At 40.6% G+C, this 24,399-nt stretch overlaps 1 protein-coding gene across 6 annotated transcripts in view; it reads right to left on the bottom strand.

The window, feature by feature from the left end:
- Nucleotides 1-1,910: 1,910 nt before the first annotated feature.
- LOC140463075 (transcription elongation factor A protein 1-like) overlaps nt 1,911-24,399 on the bottom strand; it is a 136,599-nt gene continuing 114,110 nt past the window's right edge. For 5 of the 6 annotated variants that reach the window (XM_072556759.1, XM_072556754.1, XM_072556756.1 and 2 more), the window contains 5 exons: nt 24,313-24,390; nt 23,233-23,387; nt 17,498-17,644; nt 10,323-10,394; nt 1,911-2,237 (listed from right to left, as the gene is read on the bottom strand). In XM_072556759.1, coding sequence (XP_072412860.1) covers nt 2,229-2,237; nt 10,323-10,394; nt 17,498-17,644; nt 23,233-23,387; nt 24,313-24,390 — 461 coding nt within the window. In that variant the 3' untranslated portion in view covers nt 1,911-2,228. The remainder of the gene's footprint in view (nt 2,238-10,322; nt 10,395-17,497; nt 17,645-23,232; nt 23,388-24,312; nt 24,391-24,399) is intronic. The other variant, XM_072556755.1, reaches the window with a different exon arrangement.

Here is a 24,399-nt window from a genome sequence, read left to right on the forward strand (position 1 = left end):
AATAAATCTTATCAGACAGAACTATTAGAACATGATATGCTTTACCACTATCAAGGAAAGGTCATAATGTTATTTGGAAGGGAATTTCATGGTAAATATTGAAAATATGAAATGATAGTAAGAAAGGGAAGCAGGGAGCTCCAGTTGAAAAGTTAGCACTGACACAACTGGCTAAAGTTTGTGTTTTAATTTTGCAATCCAATAAAAATCTCACTATGAATTTAAAGTAGCATTACTGCTGAGTGGTGCATGGATCTGATCCTTGAAACGTTTTATTAGCTCATTCTAATTGAGAAAGAGCTGCTTTTCACCAAAAAGAGCAGTGAGGTCTCACAACAGAGAAGCCCAAGACATTAATGTAGGAATTTGAACCACTCCCCACCATAATCAGCCATACCCAACATATTCTTGTGAAAATATGAAACAAATTAGGTTGTCTTTGTGCATACACATTTCACTAAATTGATTTCAGAGGTAAGGGGTTTGCTTTACAAAGAGGCATTGAGCATTTCTCTGGAGTTTAGATAAATGAGAGGAAATCTAATGGAGATCTACAAATGCCAAAGGGGGTTGACAAAGCAGACATGGAAAGGATGTTTCCTCATGTGGAGCAATCAGGAACGAGAGGTCATAGCTTTAGGATAGAGGGAGGAGATTTAAAACGGATGAGAAATTATTTCTCTCAAAGAGAGTCATGAATCTTTGGAATTCATCACCCCAGATTGTGATGGATATTGGGTCACTGAGTAAATTTGAAGAGATAGACAGATTTTTAATTAGTTTGAATTGAAGTGTTATGGAGACCAGGCACAAAAGTGCTTAGAGACAAAGAAACTGCAGATACTGGAATCTAAGGTAGACAAGCTGGAGGCTGGAAGAACACAGCATACCAGGCAGTGGAGAAGAAATCAACATTTCGGGTGTAACCCTTCTTCAGGACAGGCGGGTGGATGTAAGGGGAGCTGCAGATAAAGGTGATGCGAGGGCAGGTTGATGAGGTGGGGGATAGGTGAAGACTGGCAGACGGTACGACCTGGTTGGTCAATGGGAGGAATGAATCCGGTAGGTGGCTGGGAGGTGTGGAAGAGAGGGAGATGATCTGGGGAGGGAGTTGGGGGAAGGAAAGGGAGGTTATTTGAAATCAGAGAACTCAATTTGTTGAGTAATCCTGGCTGTAGGCTGCCCAAGTGGAAGATGAGGTGTTGTTCCTCCATAACGAAGGCACAAAAGTGGGGCTGAAGCCAAGATGAGATCAGCCATGATTGTATTGAATGGCAGAGCAGGCTTGAGGGCAGAATTTTCTGCTCCTACTTTAATCTCTGGTCGAAAGAGCTAATTTCTACAACTTCATTGCAATAAACTCTCACCCATTTGACTGTACAAAACACAATAAAGTCACCTAAGTGTTTGTAAAAGCAACAATTATAACTACCAAAAGAAACATCTCAATAAAAGGGGAGCACTGGACACTTAAACTCAAAGCCTAAAGCAAAAATTACATTTCTGACAGCAACTCTTCCATAAGAACTAGTTGTCATAATACTTCATGCATATTCTTTATAGTTTAGGCATTGGAATTCCTTTCTCATCTTACATCAAATGTTTTTGGTGTAGTCTCATTTCAGCAGTTATGGTGAATGGAGAATTATTTTGCTTCAATAAGCTGTGTATTTTGAAAAAACATTCAACCATTTTCCCAAAAGCTTATGGCAATTTCACTGCCTTCTGCCCTCCCCCCACCCCAACACATTTTATGGTAATAGAACATTGATCTTTCTCACGATAACAAAGTATACAAAGGAATTGCAACTTTATGAAACAAAGTATTTCTTGTTTTGAGCTTTTTAAAACTGCAGTACAATATGCAAAAAGAAACAGAAAAGAATACTACGTTGGAAACAATGGGCCGTTGTGGACAATCACATTTTAATTAAAAATGATTTCAACAGATCCATACTAGCAATAGTATTTCATTTTTGAAACCCTAACATATAAAGAAGTTTTAAAACACTGAAGTGAAATGCAACTTCTTGTACCATACAATGCATTAATTAACAGATTCAATTACAGTACAAGTTTAGATTACATCAACTGAGCTGCAAAGGAGTATAATTGCAAAGATTTAATTTACAGCGATATATCTAACAAAATGTGAGATTTAATATACACGATGATCCTTTATAATTTAGGTATTTCATATACTGGTCCAGCTGTAGTCTTCTCATTACTTAAGAAAACTGAAAAATAAACAAAATAGCTGTTTAACACTAGATCACAGAATGTAATCAAATTCTATAGACAAATTACATATTATAATCAGATTAACACACAGCATGAATTAATGCAAATGCAAAGTACTACACATACTGGAGATCTGAAAGAGAAACAAAGTGCTGGAGAAACTCAGCAAGTCTGCTAGCATCTGTGGAGAGAGAAAAACAAAGGAAATTATTTGAATCCATATAATATTTCTTCAGCAATGAAGAAGGAATTCATGTAATCTTGTGTAGCCTTCTTTTAAAATGTGAATTTAACACTTCTCCCCCACATTTATTAGATTCAAATTTATTCCAATATGCACATTTTTGCTTGTCTGATTGACTATTAGGATCAACCAAACATCCAGACAACTCCCATTTCGTCCTAACTCAACACAATTGAAGGATGCAATTCTATTTTGATTAATGAGTACCACATACCTTTGAGTACTTGCAATTTCTGTGGAATTATTCAAAAGAGTAAACATCAAGTCTGACTACTTATATCTGTTCAAAGATTTAAATCAACCCAAACTCGTAGCTCCTCATGACGATCTGCAACTGGTTTCAAATTCTTCAATATGCGTACTTCAACTTTACTTTGCTAGCTGGATTTTATATGCTATCTGGAAGGAGGCAAATCTGGTGTAGGAAAGACAGAAGTTGATGGACCGATGCACATCCGACAGCAGCTCAGATTCAGGTTCAGGCGGAAGAGGACCGGAGATATGGTTTGACTCAAGCACAGTAGGAAAATTAATACTGATGGCAAAGTCCTGCCTGCCTGTGGCAACTCCAATTTTCTCAAATGTTCTAGCATCTTTATTGCCATAGAATTTAAGATATTTTCTAATTAACTTGTTCATCGATGCTCTGGAGCAGGTGGGACTCGTATCTGGCTAAGAGGTAAACACGCTATCACTGTGCCACAAGGGTTCCTGACTCTCATGACTGTTTCTTCCACTATATTCAAAGGGCTAGTTTCCTCTGCTCTTTTTCTACCAGTCACAACCCTCGGTTTTCTAGGAGAAAGTGAGGACTGCAGATGCTGGAGTTCAGAGCTGAAAATGTGTTGCTGGAAAAGCGCAGCAGGTCAGGCAGCATCCAAGGAGCAGGAGAATCGACGTTTCGGGCATAAACCCTTCTTCAGGAATGAGGAACATCCAGCTCCCCAACACCATTACAGCCTTTTCTCATATTACGCGATTCTCTACAGGCCTCAAAAATTCTACAACATTGCCAGAGATGATCAACAACATCCCTACTATCTAGAAATGAAGCTAACTGCCCAGTTAAAAATAAATCTTGCCTCAAACAACTTAGGCTGTACTATGGAGCCATTGCATTTATTATTGCCAACCTACAGCTATAACAGAGGAAATTCAAGTCTAAACCCATTAAACCGCAGCTTACGTTGTGCTGTACTAATACCACCTGGTCACAAGCTCGCTTTCATACCCCAAAGTAATCAATCCTCAACAGATATTTTGCATTCCTGTAACACTTATACAATTCTCAGTGAATTTAAAACAAAGTTTCAATGATTTCTGTCTTCTCCAAATCCAAATTTAACAAACTTCATGCAAGCCAATATTTGGGATGAAGCAGGAATTTTGTACAGGGAATGAGGCAATGCTGGAAATGTAGAGATAATACTGAATTTGCAGCAGGAAATATTTTGCTTCTGTTTTCTGTTCAGCTGGCAGCCACTGTCTGGATGTCAGGTAGGAAATCCAACATTAAAAGGATGAAGTTGAGGAACCTTAGGCATAGCATTGGGTTATTGATCACAGAAGGGGAACAGTAAGATATTGGATTTGCTGGGGGGGTCAGGTGGTCATACTCTGGAGAGTTTGAAGGCATCAAAGGAGTCATGATGTGTCCAGTGAAGAACTGTTTGGAACAAAAATTCCCTGAATCAGGAGCTTCAATATTACATCTAAACCAGGCTCCCTGGTGTTCTGCATGTTGAGGGTCAGACACTGATAACAGAAAATTGATGACACATACTACAAATGCTGGAGGTTGTAGACCAGATTAAACTTGTAAAAAACAAAAATCTGCTCTTAACACTCTTCCACTCACTGCCAGCAGCACTGGAGGTTAGGAAGCAACAAGGGGTATTACCTGTAAAAACAAGAGTCCAGGAATGAGGACTTTCGGTTATGAGAACAGATCGAAGAAGTTGCAACTGTTCTTCTTGGACAGAAGGTGGCTAGAAGAAGACTTGATAGAGGTTTTCAAAATCATGAGTGAGCTGGATAGAGTAAATAGGGAGAAAGTGTTCCTGCTTGCAAAAAGGAACAAGAGGGCATAGATTTAAAATAGTCTGCAAAAGAAGCAAGGGTGATATGGAGGGGGGAAAGAAAAAACAGTAGTTAGTTATGATATGGAATGCATGCATTGCCTGGATATGTGGTAAAGGCAAGTTCTGTGGCATTCAAGAGGGCATGAGAGGATCACAGACAAAAACAGTGTGCAAAATTATGGGAAAAAGAACAGGGGATTGGCACTCAATAAATGATGCTAATTTAACATGACAGTGCAAGTATGAAAAGCTGGATGGCCTTCTTCTATACTGTAATAGATCTGTGATTCTGAACTCAGGTCTCCTAAATAATCACACTAGATCAATACCACACCAAATCCCAAAACATCCTAGTAAAAAATAGCTGAGCATGAATATCAATAGCATCTTCACTGACCCTGGTGCAAAGCTTCTTAAATTTTGCCATTTAAACTCTGTAATCTTAATAGGATAAACACTGCTATAGACTCAGGGATTTGTATTACCAACAACTTGTACTATATAACAGCTTTAATGTTTCAAGATGCTTCACAGAAACACTATAAAACAAATATGATACAAAACTACAAGAGGAGACATTATGTCAGATAGCCAAACCTTTGTTAAAGAGACAGGTGGTAAGAATTATTTTACAAAACTGAAAAGGGAGCTGAAGAGGCAAAAGGAACGGAATTCCAAAGGTAAGAGCCCAGGCAACTGAAGGCATGGACATCAATGATGGAACAATAAAAACTGGGAATATAAACGAGGCCTGAACTTGAGAAGCACAGAGGTCAAAGAGCGTTGAGAGATTGGTGTCGATAAAGAGGAACAAGCCCACAGAAAGACTGGCAAACAAAGAAAGATGAGAATTCTAAACCTAAAATATTGGTGGACCAGGATCCAAAAAAGGTCAAGGAGTACGGGAGTGACAAGCCAACAGAGCTTACTGCGACTTAAAGACAAAGTTTTGGATACACTCATAGTTAGAGTGGGGATAGTCACCAGTAATGCACTGGAAAAGTTGGTCTCGAGCTAACAAAGTCAAAGTCATCATAGTCATAGAGATGTACAGCACCGAAACAGACCCTTTGGTCCAACTCGTCCATGCCGACCAGATATCCTAACCTAATCTAGCCCCATTTGCCAGCATTTGGCCCATATCCCTCTAAACCCTATTCATATATGCCTTTTAAATGCTGTAATTGTACCAGCCTACACCACTTTGCCTGACAGCTCATTCCATACATGCACCACCCTCTGTGTGAAAAAGGTGCCCCTTAGGTCTCTTGTATATCTTTCCCCTCTCAGCCTAAACCTATGCCCTCTAGTGCTGGACTCCCCCACCCCAGGGAAAAGACCTTGCCTATTTATCCTATTCATGCCCCTCACTATTTTATAAACCTCTATAAGGTCACCCCTCAGCCTCCGAAACTCCAGGGAAAACAGCCCAAGCCTATTCAAATTCTCCCTATAGCTCAAATCCTCCAACCCTGGCAACATCCTTTCGATAGGAAGGAGACTAGAGTTGCACGCAATATTTCAAAAGTGGCCTAACCAACATCCTGTACAGCCGCAACATGACCTCCCAACTCCTATACTCAATGCTCTGACCAATAAAGGAAAGCATACCAATCATCATCTTCACTATTCTACCTACCTGCGACTCTACTTTGAAGCAACTACGAACCTGCACTCCAAGGTCTCTTTGTTCAGCAACACTTCCTAGGACCTAACCATTAAATGTATAAGTCCTGCTCTGATTTGCTTTTCCAAATCGCAGCATCTCACATTTACCTAAATTAAACTTCATCTGCCACTTCTCAGCCAATTGGCCCATTTGATCAAGATCCCATTGTACTCGGATGTAACCTTCTTCACTGTCCGCACTGAGGATTTCAGCAGCGGATGAGATTAGAAAGGGGTGAAAATCAGGTAATGGTACGATGGTGGAAATAGCTGGTCTTATTGATGGCTCAAATCAAGTCTCAATTTCTGTTTCAAAAATGGCACCATGAATATAAAGCCTGATTCAATTTTACTGTTGGTATGGGCAGCGATGGAATAGATAGCTATGAAACAGTCTGGGGCAGAGGTGAACAGCCTTCTCAAGTATAGGCTGTGACAAAGTAGATGTCACTGGACTAGTAACCCAGGAACCCAGGATAATGTTTGAGGACATGGACTCGAAATCCATCACATAAAAATGGTGAAATTTAACTTCAGTAAAATATGGAATTAGAATTAAGTCTTATGTCATTGCCTATCATTGCAAGAACGCATTTAGTACTCATCTGGTTCACAAACATCTTTTAAGGAAGGATAACTGTGGTCCTGCTGGGTTTTCTCTAGCAATCGGTGTTTTTGTCACTGTGGTTCTTCTCTGGTCTGATCTATGTGACACCCGGTCTGGTCTAAATGTGACTCCAGAACAACAACAATGTGATGGACTCTTAACTGTCTTCGGAAATGGACTAACAAGTCACTCAGTTGTATCAAAACTGCTACAATTTCTATAGGAAGGAATAAAACCAGATGGACTATCAAGCATCAAAACAAAAAAAAAAGACAGTGACAAATCCAGCTCTGTACACCCTGCAAAGTCCTCTTTTCTAAATCTGGGGGGTTAGATTTTGTGTTTGAATACAGTTCTCATACACACGCAGTTGAGTTGCTAGATCTGTTTGAAGTCTGTCCCATTTAGCATAGTTATAGTTCCACACAAAATAATAAAGACAGTGGTCTCCAAAATGTGCAGTGGTCACTCCCATTGGCATGGTACAGCTATGATTGGTAAGTTAGTGACAATGAGGTGAAAAAGTTCTCTTTTTGTTGGTTTCCTCACCACCTAAGATCCAGTCTTAGGACTACTGGCTCAATCAATCAGTATTGCTGCTTCTGAGCCATTCTTGGTGCTGGACATGAATTCCTCCAGCCAGAATACTTCTATGCCCTTGCCACACTTAGTGCTTCCTCTCAGTACTAAGACTTTATAAGGCAGGGAGTCAAAATGTTGATGGAGATATAATGGAAATGTCACTGGAATAGTAATTCAGAACCCCATTTTATGTCCTGAGGATATGGGTTTAAATCCCACCATGCCAGATGAATTCAATAAAACAATTCTCGAAAAATTGGACTAATGCCACCCATGTAACCAGTGATTATCGTAAAAGAACAAAAATCCATCTGATTCACTAATGTTCTTTAGAGATGGAAATCTCATCCTTTGCTGGTGTGGCTGGCATGACTCCATACCTACAGCAATGTGGTTGACTCTCAATTCTGCTCTGGGCTGGCTGAGTGGGTGACACCCAGATCTCATGAATAAAAAAAAATCCTAACTGTATGTCACTGTACTACTCTCTGCCAGTGTAACAGGACGTACGCAAATGAATCTGACTTAAACTTGGCAGTGTTGCCATATCTAGTTATGAATGGTAAACATTTAAACACTCAACAGGAGGTGAATGCTACATAAATAGCCTTATTAATAACAGAGCAGCATGAGGCACATCAGAAGTATTTGTTAAAATTCCAAGTCAGGATGGATGCAATGTTGCTTCACTTTTGTTGGGTCAAAAACCTGAAACTCCAACAGCACAGTGGGCATCCCTACACCCCAATAACTGTAGTGGTTCAAGAAGACAGCTCATTGCCACTTCCTCAAGTATAACTAGGGATGCACAATAAATACATGTATTGCCAATGACACCATCAAACCTGGAAAAAGTTGAGAACATTTTATGCGCACTAAATTTCCACTCATCCAATGCTGTCACATGAGCTGGGTATTAGCTTACATACGAAAACTAACATTCTACCTTTGCAGGATGCCAAAGGCCAGCACTTAGATGAAAAATGTACCTTCCAACCTCTACCACTGATAAGAACAAAGGCACAGGGCCACCACCTGCAAGTTTCTCTCCAAGCCACACACCATCCTGACTTGGAACGGTCTTTATTCCTTCACAGTTGCTGAACCAAAATCCTAGAATTCCCTTCCCTAACAGCACCATCAACATACCTGCACCACACAGACATCGTATCATCCTTCATCATTTCCGCCACCTCCAAATAGACCCCACCAGCAGGAATATATTTCCCTCCCCACCCCTATCAGCGTTCCAGAGAGACCACTCCCTCCACGACTCCCTAGTCAGGTCCACACCCCCCCACCAACCCGACCTCCACTCCCGGCACCTTCCCCTGCAACCGCAAGAAGTGCAAAACTCGCGCCCACACCTCCCCCCTCACCTCCCTCCAAGGCCCCAATGGATCCTTCCATATCCATCGCAAATTCACCTGCACCTCCACACACACCATTTACTGTATCCGCTGCACCCGATATGGTCTCCTCTACATTGGGGAGACAGGCCGCCTACTTGCGGAACGTTTCAGGGAACACCTCTGGGACACCCACACCAACCAACCCAACTGTCCCGTGCCTGAACACTTTAACTCCACCTCCCACTCTGCCAAGGACATTCAGGTCCTTGGCCTCCTCCAACGCCAGACCCTGACCACACAACGCCTGGAGGAAGAGCGCCTCATCTTCCGCCTAGGAAACCTCCAACCACACGGGATGAATGTATTTCTCCAGCTTCCTCATTTCCCCTCCCCCCCACTGTATCTCAATCCCAACCCCCAGATTCAGCACCGCCCTCTTGACCTGCAATCTTCTTCCCGACCTCTCCGCCCCACCCCCTCTCCGGTCTATCACCCTCACCTCATTCCACCTATCATATTCCCAGCGCCCCTCCCCCAAATTCCCTCCCCCCTACCTTTTACCTCAGCCCGCTTGGCACACCAGCCTCATTCCTGAAGAAGGGCTTATGCCCGAAACGGCGATTCTCCTGCTCCTCAGATGCTGCCTGGCCTGCTGTGTTTTTCCAGCACCACATTTTTCAACTCTGGTCTCCAGCATCTGCAGTCCTCACTTTCTCCTTGTAGTGGTTCATTACTACCTTCTTAAGTGCAATTAGTGATCAGCAATAATGCAGATCTAGTCAGCAATGTCCACACCTCATGAACAATTTTTAAAAAATAGGTAGAGGCCAAAGCTTAATCCTTGAGTATACAATGTCATATAGCTCAACCTAAATTACTGAATATCATGACTGTAATGTCACATTCAATCAACTCAAGCAATGACATAAGAGGTTTGCTTTTCTGCACACAATTTTAAGTTATCCATTCTAAAACACAAAGAACATTTCCATTAACAAACCAGTAGTAAAAACTTTTAGAATGTCCAAAACATTTCAAACGTTCTTTTAAAATTCCCTTTCTTCCCACCCCACAATTCATTTCTCATCTCTTGACAGCAGCATTTGATTGAAGGAGCAAATTACTGCAGATGCTAGAATCTGTACTGAAAAGAAAAAAAATGCTGGAAAGCACACAGCGTGTCAGGCAGTATCCATGGAGAGAGAGCATGCTAACGTGGAGTCTAGATGGCTCTTCAGAGTTGGCCATTTGTTTAATGCCCTGAACTTTAGGCGCAATCCTTTTTTTTTACTATTTGTGCTTGGTAGGTTTGTGCTTTCCACTCAGGTTCTTGATTACAGGAACCTGACTCCTCAGATGATTTTTTTCTTCCCTTTTTTTAAAGCCAGGGACCCAATGGTTTGAGATCAGTTAACTCAGTACAGATGGTACTCCAGCCCTTAAACTGGCATGGCACAATATTACATTATTAAGATCGTCAGAGCTTAATGAAATGCTACAGTTCTATATATTTTAGAAAATTACCAGACTACAATATGAAAACATACTTTCCATCGGTTACCACATTCATTGCAAAAGACAAACGTTGTCATGGGTTCATCAGCACTTCGTGTTTGAACCTGAAGAAAGACAAAAGCAAGGATAAATCAGAAAATGGCTTTCTTAATAAAGGGCAAAAGTTTTGTTCTTATAAAGCAAGAAAACTACAGGCAATATTTTTTTCTGAACACATCTTGCAAAACTGTGTTTGAATTCCACGTGACAAGGAACAAAACATATTAAGTATTTCTACAAGAAACTTGTTTTCTATGTGGCCTGCTCTACAGGAAGGAAGAAGGAATTAACAGAAAAATAGGTCAATAACACAGGTTTGGTAGTTTAAATATTCTGTTATAAATAAAATTGTTTAAATTTCAATAAGTGGCAAATCTACATCTTTCTCTAGAAAAGACATGCTTATTCCAAGTATTTCCTTCAAATATTTTAAGAGTTTAATATTGCCTCTGATCAAAAGGTTTTAAGATTAGAAAAATTTTGAAAGCAGGTTTGAAAATAAATTGTGTGTGGTTGGTTAACGTTTACTCAGAAATATGGAACAATTACAAGATGGCAATAGGCCTACCTAGAATTGATTCTATGATTTTGACTTGGACAGGGAGTTTTGCAAATTGTAAAAAACGTGGCATACATGTTGGACACTAATATCTTCACTCTTATCACTATGGTTACATATTCTCATGATTCATTCAGTGTAAAAGTGTTTCTGGCTGACTCAGTCATCAAAGCTAAAAATCATTAAAACCACTACAATGGTGTAAATCTCAGCTTGCTGAATGATGCAAAGCCATCTTGAGACTTGCAGGGATAGATAATGAAGCAGAGTGAGGCAAAGAATGTTGAAAGCACAGAGCACAATGGCTCAAAACCAAAAGCAAGCAGCTATTTATAATGTATGGAATAACATGTCAGAGCATTTAGAAATCACCTGATAACTGGGAGAGTGGCTAATGTTGCATCTTTGTTCAAGAAAGCTGTAAGGAGAAACCAGGGAACTATAGACTTGTGAGTCTGACTTCAGAGGTGGGTAAGTTGTTGAAGATGATTAGAAAAAGTAGGATTTATGGAGATAAATACCACAACACCCAGTTATAGTCCAACGAGTTTATTTGGATATATTGAAGAAGACCTGGATTATTTGTTAAGTCTCTCATCTTTCAGTTCTTTCATATGTAAATCCCAGAACTGTTTAAAAGTTACACTTTCAAGTGAACGTTAACAATAGGTGACAACGTGGGGACACCTCCCAACAGGTACATGGCATGTACATATGTGACTCGGCCAACATTGTCTATCTCATGCGTTAGGCAAGGATGCTCTGAAGCATGGTAAATTGGCGAGACCGAGCAGAGACTTCAGCAATGGATGAATGGACACCGCACAATAATCAACAGACAGGAGTGTTTCATTCCAGTCGAAGAACGCTTCAGGGGTCCGGGACTTTTGGGTGACCATCCTCCAAGGTAGACTTTAGGACAGGCAACATCGCAAAGTGGCCGAGCAGAGGCTGATAGCCAATTTCAGTACCCATGGGATGGTCTCAACTGGGACCCTGGGTTCATGTCACACTACAGCACTACACCACATGCACATAGACCCCATCTCATACGCTCACACATACTTATAACCCTACCCTACCCCCCGACACACCAACACAAGTTTGTGGGGTGAAATTTACTTGCAGAATTAAATTTTATTTTGCTCAAAAACTTCATGAATCCATGTAAGATTCCATAAATCCCTTTTTTAGATTAGAATCAGTCTGAACATTGGAGCACAGACATCCTCACACAGGGCACCTCACACCTTCAAAGCATTCTCTGGACCAATATGGCACCTATTGTTAAAGTTCACTTGAGAAGGTAACTTTAAGTTTGGGTTTTACATATGAAAGAACTGAAACCAACATGCCCTTTCTAAAAGATGACAGACTTTGGTAACTGCCGTGGGCGGCACGGTGGCACAGTGGTTAGCACTGCTGCCTCACAGCGCCAGAGACCCGGGTTCAATTCCCACCTCAGGCGACTGACTGTGTGGAGTTTGCACATTCTCCCTGTGTCTGCGTGGGTTTCCTCCGAGTGCTCCGGTTTCCTCCCACAGTCCAAAAATGTGCAGGTCAGGTGAATTGGCCATGCTAAATTGCCCGTAGTGTTAGGTAAGGGGTAAATGTGGCATATGGGTGGGTTGTGCTTCGGCGGGGCGGTGTGGACTTGTTGGGCTGAAGGGCCTGTTTCCACACTGCAAGTAATCTAATCTAATCTAATCTTAAACAATCCAGGTCCTTTTCAATATACAATTTCAGTTACATCACACTGTAAACTTTTGCTATAAATTCTGTGTTCCACAATCTTATACTCCACAACAACTAATGAAGGAACGGCACTCCGAAAACTAGTGCTTCCAAATAAATCTGTTGGACTATAACCTGATATTGTGATTTTTAAAACTTTTGTACACCTCAGCAAATCCAAATCAGGATTTGGACATTTCGAGTGGCAAAAATTGATTAGAGATAGTCAGCATGGTTTTGTGTGAAGGAAATCATATCTCACTAACTTGATTGACTTTTTTAAGGCAGTTACCAAAAAGACTGATGATGGCAGAGCAGTAGACACTGCTGACCTGGACTTTAGTAAAGCTGGTGACAAAGTTCAACATGGGAGACTAATCAATAAAGCTAGGTCATATGGGACTCAGGATGCTCTTGCCAATTGGATACATAATTAGCTTAACAGGAGACAGCATAATGGTGGAAAATTGCTTTTTGGACTGAAGGCCTGTGACGAGCAATGATCCGATGAGATTAGTTCTGGGTCCTCTTTTGTTTGTCATTTATATAAATGATTTGGATAAGAATATAGAAAGCATGGTTAGTAAGTTTGCAGATGACACCAAAGTTGATGGTATGGTAGGCAGTGAAGGTTTTCTAAGATTACGAAGGGTTCCTGATGTGGGCGGCACAGTGGCACAGTGGTTAGCACTGCTGCCTCACAGCGCCAGAGACCCGGGTTCAATTCCCGCCTCAGGCGACTCTGTGTGGAGTTTGCACATTCTCCCCGTGTCTGCGTGGGTTTCCTCCGGGTGCTCCGGTTTCCTCCCACAGTCCAAAAATGTGCAGGTCAGGTGAATTGGCCATGCTAAATTGCCCGTAGTGTTAGGTAAGGGGTAAATGTGGCATATGGGTGGGTTGCGCTTCGGCGGGGTGGTGTGGACTTGTTGGGCCGAAGGGCCTGTTTCCACGCTGTAATGTAATCTAATCTAAACAGGTCAATAAGAGTTTGAAAAATGAGAATGAAAAACAGTAGTTGGAGTTCAACTTGGATAAATATGAGGTATTGCATTTTGGTATAAAAAATGGTAGGGCCTTGATTAGAACAGGTGGACCTAGGGGTGCAGGTACATTAATCTTTGTAGTTTATGTCACATATAGACAGGGTGGTTAAAAAGGCATTTGACACACTTGCCTTCATTGCTCAGTCCTTCGAGTAAAGGAATTGGTAAGTCATGTTGAGGGTGCATAGGACATTGGTGAAGCCTCTTCTGAAATACAGTATCTAATGATCGCTTATTGTGATGATGTTACACCTTTACCAAGGTTAGGTTGTCCTTGGTTTTTTTTTCCAGAGGGATCATAAACCCATAAATTTCAGAATCTGTGTTTATCTACTTAAAGAAACTTTAAAGTTTTAAAACAAATACTTGCACAATGATATGGGAGTAGCCAGTTAGAACATAACAGCGCAGTTTTGTCTCTTTATGTTGAGTTGACCTGTGAAACCAATCTGAAGCCCATCTAACCCACACTATTCCATTTTCGTGCATTCCACGCCCCCATTACTCGGAGTAAAGAGACTACCTCTGACATCTGTCCTATATCTACCGTCCCTCAATTTAAAGCTATTTCCCCTCGTGCTAGCCATCACCATTTGAGGAAACAGGCTCACTGTCTACCCGATCTAATGCTCTGATCATCTTGTATGTCTCCATTGAGTCGCCTCTCAACCTTCTCTCCAACGAAAATAGCCTCAAGTCCCTCAAACCTTTCCACATTGCACATTCCCTCCATACTAGGCAACATCCTAGTAAATCTCCTGAGCCCTTTCTAAAGCTTCCACATCCTTCTTACAATGCGGTGACCAGAACTGTATGCAATATTCCAACTGTGGCCGCACCAGAGTTTTGTGCAGCTGCAGCATGGTTCCGAAACTCAATCCCTCTGCCAATGAAAGCTAACACACCGTATGCCTTCTTAACAACCATATCAACCTGGGTGCAACCTTCAGGGATCTATGTACATGGACACTGGAGATCCCTAATGTCCTATGCAACCTCAACATGTCTTACCAATCCCTCATCTACACTAACAAGAATCTTATGCCAGCATTCTGCATTCCTGCTGCTCCTTCCTTAGTAAACTACAGCTCCCGTGCTCGGCAACCTCTTCCCTGCCTGATCAGTACATACTTAACAAGGACCCACAGTAGCTGTTCCTTGAATAAGTTCCACATTTCAATTGTGCCCATCCCCTGCAGTTTCCTTCCCCATCCTATGCATCCTAAAGCTCACCTAGTCGCAACATAGTTGCTTTTCCCCCAGGTATAACTCTTGCCTTGTGGTATATACTTATCCCTTTCCATCGCAAAAATAGACGCAACTGAATTATGGTCACTACCAAAGTGCTCACCTACCTCAAAGTCTAACACCTGGCCAGGTTCATTACCCATTACCAATTACCAAATCTAATGTGGCCTCACCCCTTGTTGGCCTGTCTACATACTGTATCAGGAAACCCTCCTGCAGACATTGGACAAAAACTGACCCATCTAAAGTACTTGAACCACAGTATTCCCAGTCAATATGTAGCAAGTTAAAAGTCCCCCATAGTAACTACCCTGTTGCTATCGCTCTTATCCAGAATCATCTTTCCTATCCTTTCCTCTACATCTCTGAAACTATTCGGAGGCCTATAGAAAACTCCCAACAGGGTGACCTCGCGTTTTCTGTTTCTAACCACAGCCCATACAATCTCAGTGTGGGAGTCCCCAAACATCCTTTCTGCAATCACAATACCATCCTTAACTAACAATGCTGCTGCTATCCCCAACCACTCCAACTTCTTGCTTGCCAGTGCCCTCATGCGACAATGAAACCCTATTTCAGACCTCTCTACTCTCAACGCAAACTGCAATTTGGGTTTCCACCCCCTCGGTGAATTAGTGTAAACCCACCCGGAAAGCATTAGCAAACTTCCCCCCCCACCCCGGATATTAGAACCCCACAAGTTCAGGTGAAGACCATGCAGTTTGTAGAGGTCCCACCTATGCCAGTTCTCCCAACTCAGCTTTTCTCTGGTTTGTTTTGGTTTTAGCAATCAATCAGTTTGCTCGAGGCTGCGGATCAAAGAAAATCCGACATGGAAGAAGGTACTCCATTCTGAATCTGCCATCCCTCTTGCTTGCAAGACACTGTTTGATTTTACCTTTTTTACCAAGTGATGTTTATGGGGATTGTTGCAGGAATTTGGAACAGCATCATTAGGTTGGATAGCTTAAGTTATTCTGTACTCTGTTCTCTTTTGTTTGTGCTTCATTCGATACTCCTGTAAATAGATTCTGCTTTGTTTAAAACAGAGGGCTTTTGACAGGCTGTATCACTCCTGGAATATCCACTTTACATTTGCTCAAAACAACTAGAAATGTTAGGGTCTGGCCTGGTCCATAACGCATCGCTATAGGAAGGATATTATCAAGCTGGAAAGGGTTCAGAAGAGGTTTACCAGGATGTTGCCAGGTATAAAGAAAGGCTGGGACTTTTTTCACTAAAGCCTGAAAGGAGATGGAGGAGTAACCTGATGGCAGTTTATAATGAGGGGTATAGACTGAGTTGATGGTAGTTATTTTTTTTCCCTAAGATGGGGGAGTTTCAAGACCAGGGGCACATGTTAAGGAGAGAGATTTAAAAAAGCTGAGGCGATTTTTTTAAAAATAGAAGATGATTTGCGTGTTTAAAACGTGTACAACGTTTAAAAGACATTTGGGCAGATATACGAATAGGAAAGGTTTGGATGGTTTTGGGCCAATAGCAGACAGGTGGGACTAGTTTAGTTTAGATTATATACTGGATTAGTGGTGCTGGAAGAGCACAGCAGTTCAGGTAGCATCCAACGAGCAGCAAAATCAACGTTTCGGGCAAAAGCCCTTCATGAAGGGCTTTTGCCCGAAACGTTGATTTCGCTGCTCGTTGGATGCTGCCTGAACTGCTGTGCTCTTCCAGCACCACTAATCCAGTATTTGATTTTCAGCATCTGCAGTCATTGTTTTTACTTAGTTTAGATTATGTTCGGTATGGACTGGTTGGACCAAAGGGTCTATTTCCATGCTATATGACTCTATGCTCACTCTTTTCATCTGTACACAAGGTACAAGAAATGCTGGATGAGGCCATAAGGATAGTCAAGAAAGCATAAAAAGATCTAGTTCTCTTGGTATACCACGAGGACAATATAGCACCATGCTAAGAGGGGGCAGTATTCTGGCAACTACCTGGGACGCATGAGGAGGGGGAAAACCCTCAGTGAAACAGAACTAACCAGACTTACTGTTCAGCAGATAAATGGTCTGAGATATCAAGCCACAACATTGCCCTCTTGGTCTGTACTTCATCCATATTATGTCATTGTGTTTTGCTGAAGCATCAGTGCACAAAATGAAACATGATGATACAAACATGGCTATTTTCAACACCCAGAATGGGCATATGATACCATCAGTAAGCCACTGTAGTTAGGAAGTGCATCACCACAATAACATAATACAGCTGCAAAATGACAATCAGGTAAATTAGACAGAAGTGTTAGGGTCATCTAAATCAATATTTTTCTGGACAGCACAATGCAGCTTCTTCAACCAGAGGTGCAATTATTTTTGATGTAAATAAGCACAGAGAGGGAGAGAAAAGAAAAAGCATCCTTTGTATTCATGAAAACCACAAAAACCCTTAAATAGGACAACCAATGAAATGAGTATTTCACTTATTAAAACAGGTAGACTGAAAAAAAAAACTGGTTCCAGTTCTGCTCTACTAATTTAATAATGCTTCTTTGCAACTTTTGAACAAATGCTCAGGACTACTTAATTGGCCCTCATAACATCAACCTCATTCTTACCTGTGTATAAGTACAGTTCTTCTGTTTGCACCTCCCACAAGTGAAGAGGGCAGTTTCAGTACCACCAGTCTTGGCCATTTGGCGCTCTCTGATAGCTTCATTTGTTAAAGCTTTCCGAATCTCTCTCAGTTCGTCACTTGCCATTTCCTTTATTTTTGGTGAAAAAAGAAGTCAGAAGGTAAAATATTTTAAATAAAAACACATTTGAGCCCAGGTTACATGTATTTTAAATATGTCTTACGAAGAAGGCTCAAAATAAATTTTTCATTTACAATATTCTTCCAATTTAGATATTTTAGCCTTTCAAACTACAGGAAACTGAATGTGTTTTTGTAAAAATCCCTACCTGGTAGAAAACACTAATTGCATTGTTGATTTTCAGCCCTGATGATCTACCAGTTCACATATTTCTTCATTTAAAGAAGTCACACAGTTAAGGTTGATTAAACGCATATCAAGAAGCAATTCAGTATGGTTCAGTATCCAGCTAACCCAAGAACTGTAACTGCAGTCTGTTTCTTGCTGCTGCTGCCCAAGAAATGCTCTCGTGTCAATACCACTATAAGTGATTTGACAACTTTTAATAAGCCAACACACATAAAGCTACATTAAAAATGGCTACATTACTCAATTCCAAAGAAATTACCAGGTTTTCAGGCTGAATGTCTATTACGTGTGAGATGACCAATGTATGTATCCATTTTGATACAAGTGTAAAAGTCAGGATGATGATCAGTGATAGCAGATTTTGAGTTATGAAAAGTGCATCAAGCACAACTGGCTGAATATTTAGCTTGCTTCTTTTTAAGTTGGGGGGTGGAGAGAGAGAGGCTCGAAACAATCAATATTTCAGGTCAGATTCCCACGTAATGCGAACATCAGTACACAGATATAGTTGCACCAAACACCAGTAGGATCCAAACTGTTTAAAAATTTCAATACTTTATTTGAATGGGAGCTTGATTCTTGTCAAATTGCATCTCAATCCAGAATGAAACTAGTTTTAAAGAAATCGTTAATGCCCCTTTCTACTCAAGATACTACATGAACTTTATCAAAGTGAAAGAAAATTCCACTGCCTGGGAATAACAGGGATATAATTTAATCTTTCTACACCTATTCAAGATAAATTAAATCTTAATGATGTTTCTACTTCACCTTAAATCACACGGCAGCCACCTTTTAAATCACAATGAGGTCAGGGTTGCAAATTTCAAAATGGTGTCACCTCCAACATGCGTAGTGGGATCACTACATCTTTTGATTGTCACAGTCGATTTTCAAAGAAAAAACACACACAAGAATTGAAATATTGGTTAAGTATGTAGTGTATTGCAAGTTCCTCGCAGCAAGTGTCTTCAACCCCAAATCACTATTTAATGTATTTAATTTTTGGTTAAGTGTGGTATCTAATGTCATAATTTAGAACATTAAAAGTTAGGATACTAAAAAAAATTCATCCCGTTGGGAATTCTGAAGTACCTAACTATTCACTTTTTTGCTTGTATATAATAAAAAAAGACCAAAAGACTTTCTTTACACCTGCTTTTAGATTAGATTAGATCACTTACAGTGTGGAAACAGGCCCTTCGGCCCAACAAGTCCACACCAACCCACTGAAGCGCAACCTACTCAGACCCATTTCCCTTCACCGAACACTACGGACAATTTAGCACGGCAAATTCACCTAACCTGCACATTTTTGGACTGTGGGAGGAAGCCAGAGCACCCAGAGGAAACCCACACAGACACAGGGAGAATGTGCAAACTCCACACAGACAGACCTGAGGCAGGAATTGAACCCAGGTCACTGGCACTGTGAGGGAGCAGTGCTAACCACTGCATGACTGTGCCGCCCACTGTGGACACAACATAGTCAGTACATTGGAAATATAAGTAAGTCTGGAAAACTGTGGACACCAATTTGTCATCCTGATGCAGTTCACCATTTTCAAAGAAAGAAAATATTGCACTGGGTTCATATTACAGATGTTTGGCCTGCTTGTATGTGGCCGTAATGGGCCCAACATTTATTTCAGCCCAGTATCATTCATACATCACCTGCAATAAGTTGGCAAAAAGACCTCTGCCAAATTTATGGCGAACAGCTGCTGGCTGTGGCTTCTACACAAGGAGAGCTTTTTCATTGGGCAACAACAATGCATCTCCTCAAAACTCTCTTGACTTCTCTTTAGAGGATCTCTTGTGGCACAGTGGTAATGTCCCTGCCCTGGACCAGGGATGGCCAGGTTCAAGTCCACTTGTTCCAGAATGATGTAATGACATCTCTGAACAGATAGATTTTAAAAACCGGTTCGACATAAATTTGCAGAGAGAACATAATTATATTGATACTTTTTGCCTCACTATCCTCCCTGCACTGTCCCTAACTGCCTCCACATTAAATACTTGAAGAAAGGTCACACCAAGTATTAACAATGAAAAATCAGGGTACACTCAAATTTCTGGGGGCACAGGCAGCACGGTGGTTTAATGGTTAGCACTGCAGCCTCACAGCGCCAAGGACCCAGGTTCGATTCCAGCCTCGGGTGACTGTGTGTGGAGTTTGCACATTCTCCCAGTGTTTGAGTGGGTTTCCTCCAGGTACTCTGGTTTCCTCCCACAGTCCAAAGATGTGCAAGTTAGGTGAACTGGCACTGCTAAATTGCCCATAGTGTAAGGTGCATTAGTCAGAAGGAAATGGGTCTGGGTGAGTCACTCTTCAGAGGGTCGGTGTGGACTTGTTGGGCTGAAGGGCCTGTTTCCACATTGTAGGGAATCTAATCTAACCTCTGGCAAGGGATTTATTTGTAATTTAATGTGTGGAATGTACATGGCTATGATCAACATTTCAAAATGCATTGAGAGGGTAAACGGCATAGTGCACCACAACAGTATTGCAATAACACAGAAGGCCAGGAAAGAACTTTAAATTAGTATGAAGCAAGAATACAGAAAACAGTATAAAGAGTGGACTGCAAGAACAAGGAGAGACTCTGAATGAGATTAAATCTATGGACTGAAATATTGCTTTCGTGTGTCTGCCTGTATTCTCTGGGTGTTGTAAATTTAATTGACATTGCAAAGTCAAGTGTGTAAACTGAATCAAGGGTTATAAAGGAATAGAAAGGATTTGCAATAAATAAAGTCTTTTGCAAACCTGGTGACAGCTCAAAAAGATCTTTACAGCCAATACAGTATTTGTGAAGGAAGGTCACTGTTGTAAAATAGGGAAATGTAGCAGCCAATTTTCACACAATAGTAGTATCTCGTTGCTGTTTGAGGAATGAATGTCCAGATAATGTTGGTGGTTGAGGGATAAATATTACTTAGGATACTGACAATTCTCTCACTGTATCTTTGAATAATGCTATGGAACCTTTTATGTCAGCATAAGGGGGAAAAAAACAGGGCTTTGGTTTTGTATTTAATTCAAAAGGCAGTATCTCGAACAACATATACTACTTTCTCAACACTGCATGAAAAGGTCAGCCTGAAGGATATTGTCAAGCCATGGAGTGGGGTGTGCAACCTTTTGACTGAGGGGCAAAATCAGTAACACTAGGCTAAGTATAACTTATCAGTTAAGGAGCTGATTTGTGTTCATACACAAGTGAGGGAAAGCTCGGTTTCTACAGGTGGGTAGAACATAGAACAGTATACCATAGTACAGGCCCTTTGGCCTCAGATGTTGCGCCGACCTTTTATCCTACTCTAAAGATCAAACTAACCCACACTCTTTATTTTGCTATCATCCATTTGCCTATCCAACAGTTGCCTAAATTGTCCCTAATGTATCCGACTCTACTACTACCACTGCTGACAATGCATTCCAGGAACCCAACACTCTGTAAAGAACAGACTTCTGACATCTCACTTAAACCTTCCCACAATCATCTTAAAATTATGCTCCTTTGTGAAAGCCATTTCCCCTCTAGGAAAAATTCTGATTGTTCACACTCTCTTTGCAGCTCAACATCCTGTACACCTCTATCAAATCACTTCTCATCTTTCTTCATTCCAATGAGAAAGCCTTAGCACCATCAACCTTTTGTCAGAAGATATTATCTCCAGTCCAGGCATTATCCTGGTAAATCTCCTCTGCACCATTCTAAAGCTCTTTTCCAGACTCTTCCTATAATGAAGCGACCAGAACTGAACACAATATTCCAAATGTGGTTTAACCAAGGCATGACTGCTCTACAGTATAACCTCACAGCTCTTAAACTCAATCCCCCTGCTAATGAAAGCCAACACATCATACGCCTTCTTAATAATCCTATCAACTTGGGTGGCAACTTTGAGGGATCTGCAGATGTAGGCCCCAAGACCCCTCTGTTCCTCCACAGTGACAAGAATCCTGCCTTTAACCCTGTACTGTGTGAAGGAACCAGATAAAAGCATTTTTAAAGTACAATGAGAATACATTCTCAAAACAGCAAACATCCTCAAATTTTAGCATGTGTCAATGTAGATGAAACCTGCAAAATAAAACACCCCTTCAAACACTGCTATGTGAAATAATTCTGAACCAATTTATAATGGAGGCGGCATGGTGGCTCAGTGGTTAGCACTGCTGCCTCACAACACTGGGAACCCAGGTTAGAATCCAGCCTCGGGCAATTGTCTGTGTGGAGTTTGCACATTGTCCCAGCGTCTGCAAGGGTTTCCTCTGGGTTCTCCTCCCACAGTCCAAAGATGTGCAGGTGAATTGGCCATACTAAACTGCCCATAGTATTAGTTGCATTAGTCAGAGGGAAACAGTCTGGGTGGGTTACTCTTCGAAGGGTCGGTTTGGACTTGTTGGGCCGTCGGGCCTGTTGACACACCATAGGGAATCTAATCTAATGCCCATAATTTTCTCTCCGATATTTGGAAGTTTTGAATTTAGAGGGCTAATGGAGAATGGGTCGAGGTGGACAGCTCTTTCATGAGCTGGTACAGACACAATGGGCCAAACAGCATCCTGCTGTACCCCAAAATTCTATGATTCTAATAATTAGCAAATTACAAATCAGCACGCTGCTAATGGCATCCCTGGTTAGAATAAAATACCAAACTATTTTGATTTCAAGATTTCGGACAGAGTAGTTATTACAAACACCTGAAAGATCATTCTTGATGTCTGGAAAGATGGCAATAACATTCAAAAACACTGGTTATGCAACAAAACTGTTCTTCACAGAACTTTTGAACCATGTATTCAAGTACAATTATGCAATCATTAGAAGTTGTTTTAAAAATGTTTAGCAGAGTTCAGCTTCAGTAATGCTCATTAATGAATTAAGGCTCCGGAATCACAATGAAAAAATATTTTTAATTAAAACAACTCCAAATCTTTAAAAGGCCCAATTCTAATACATATAAATTTGTTACATGAAGGCAGCAATACATGTCAACATGCAAGCATTAGAAAATCTTTCTTGCATGCCATTAATAGTTTGACAGCAACATCTAGTGGCAGATATTTTAATGCAAACAGGACTTAATTTCAATGTATTTAGTATCGACAGATTGGTGAAATGGTATAATGTATTTAGAGCAAGTGTTTTCAATACATTCTGCGCTTTTAGAATCTTCTGTGGCAACTTAAATTGTTTTACTACTTTTAACAAACATTATAATGACAGTAGCCATTTGGCATGACGATTCTGATACATGTATTTACATTATTGAAAAGGTCATGATTTTGTTTAAATGCGAAATAAAACATCTCAATAATAACACTGCCTTACCTCAGCAGTCATTCTTGCAATTTGTTCTGGTGTAATATTTCCACAGAGAACATTCTTCCTTAAATTGGGGTTTTTGGTATCTTTTAGGTTAGCTATCCTGCTTCGCACTCGGTTTTTGTATTTCATATCTGTATTGCCCATCTCTTGGAATACAAGTATCAATTAAATTAAGGAATCATAGCCAAAATCCAGAATAATTACATTTTAACTTAATTCCATCATAAAACATCAAATTTCAAAGAATATCAATTACTGAAGCCGCTGAATGAGTTTATTTTGAACTTTGGTTTAGGAGATAACCAAAAGCGACTATCCTTTCTGCTTTGGCTCATCGGTGGCTATCCTTTTATAATTTATTTTGATAGTTCCGCTAAGAAAAGCTAATGTTTCTAGAGGTTGGAAATAAGAGGTGGAAATCACTATCTAAATAGCAGCTTTACAACATAAATTGGCTTTAGCTCCTCATTGAGTGTTACATTACCACCTCCACCCACACAAAGGTTTGACACAAAAAAACGTTTTGCGTAAACCAGTTTTTGATTTTTAATTCTTGTATTTGCAGAAGAGGAACTACAAATCAACATATACTATAGGGACTCAAATGCCTATATCTTTGTTGGTCAAGAGCTTGTAAATTTATTGCTGCAAAAACAAACCAAACTTTCTCAATGTTTATTTGCAAGTCTATTTCTGCTAGGCATGGAATTTTGTATACTTATGCTCAAGATTAGCAATGTTAGCAGAAGGAATGTTGAATTCACAATCAGTATACAGCACGCTCAGACGAGGTAAAGAATGGCAATACATGGTAAAGCCATGTTGTACTTCCAATAAAGCGTAAAAATGGTCATTACAAAAGAAAAATGAACATCAGTACTCTACTTCCTACACCAAATAACCCTTCTATCCCATTAAGTGAGATGGGCAATTTATTTTAGCTCATGTTGAATTATGGGCAGTTCTGATTGGTGATGGTCATTACAGAAATGACAAGACAGAATGTACACTCCATCACTTAAACATTCAGCAAATGAAATATTTTCTAGAGGACAGCTTATGAACATCATCTGGAGAGGATATTCAGATGAAAAAAAAGGATATTCTCTTCAATTTGAGCTGCCATATGGTCACAGTCAGTTCCTATTGCAACATAATCATCTGCAATTG

The sequence above is a fragment of the Chiloscyllium punctatum genome, chromosome 37 (assembly GCF_047496795.1).
Source record: "Chiloscyllium punctatum isolate Juve2018m chromosome 37, sChiPun1.3, whole genome shotgun sequence".
NCBI classification, from domain to species: domain Eukaryota; kingdom Metazoa; phylum Chordata; class Chondrichthyes; order Orectolobiformes; family Hemiscylliidae; genus Chiloscyllium; species Chiloscyllium punctatum.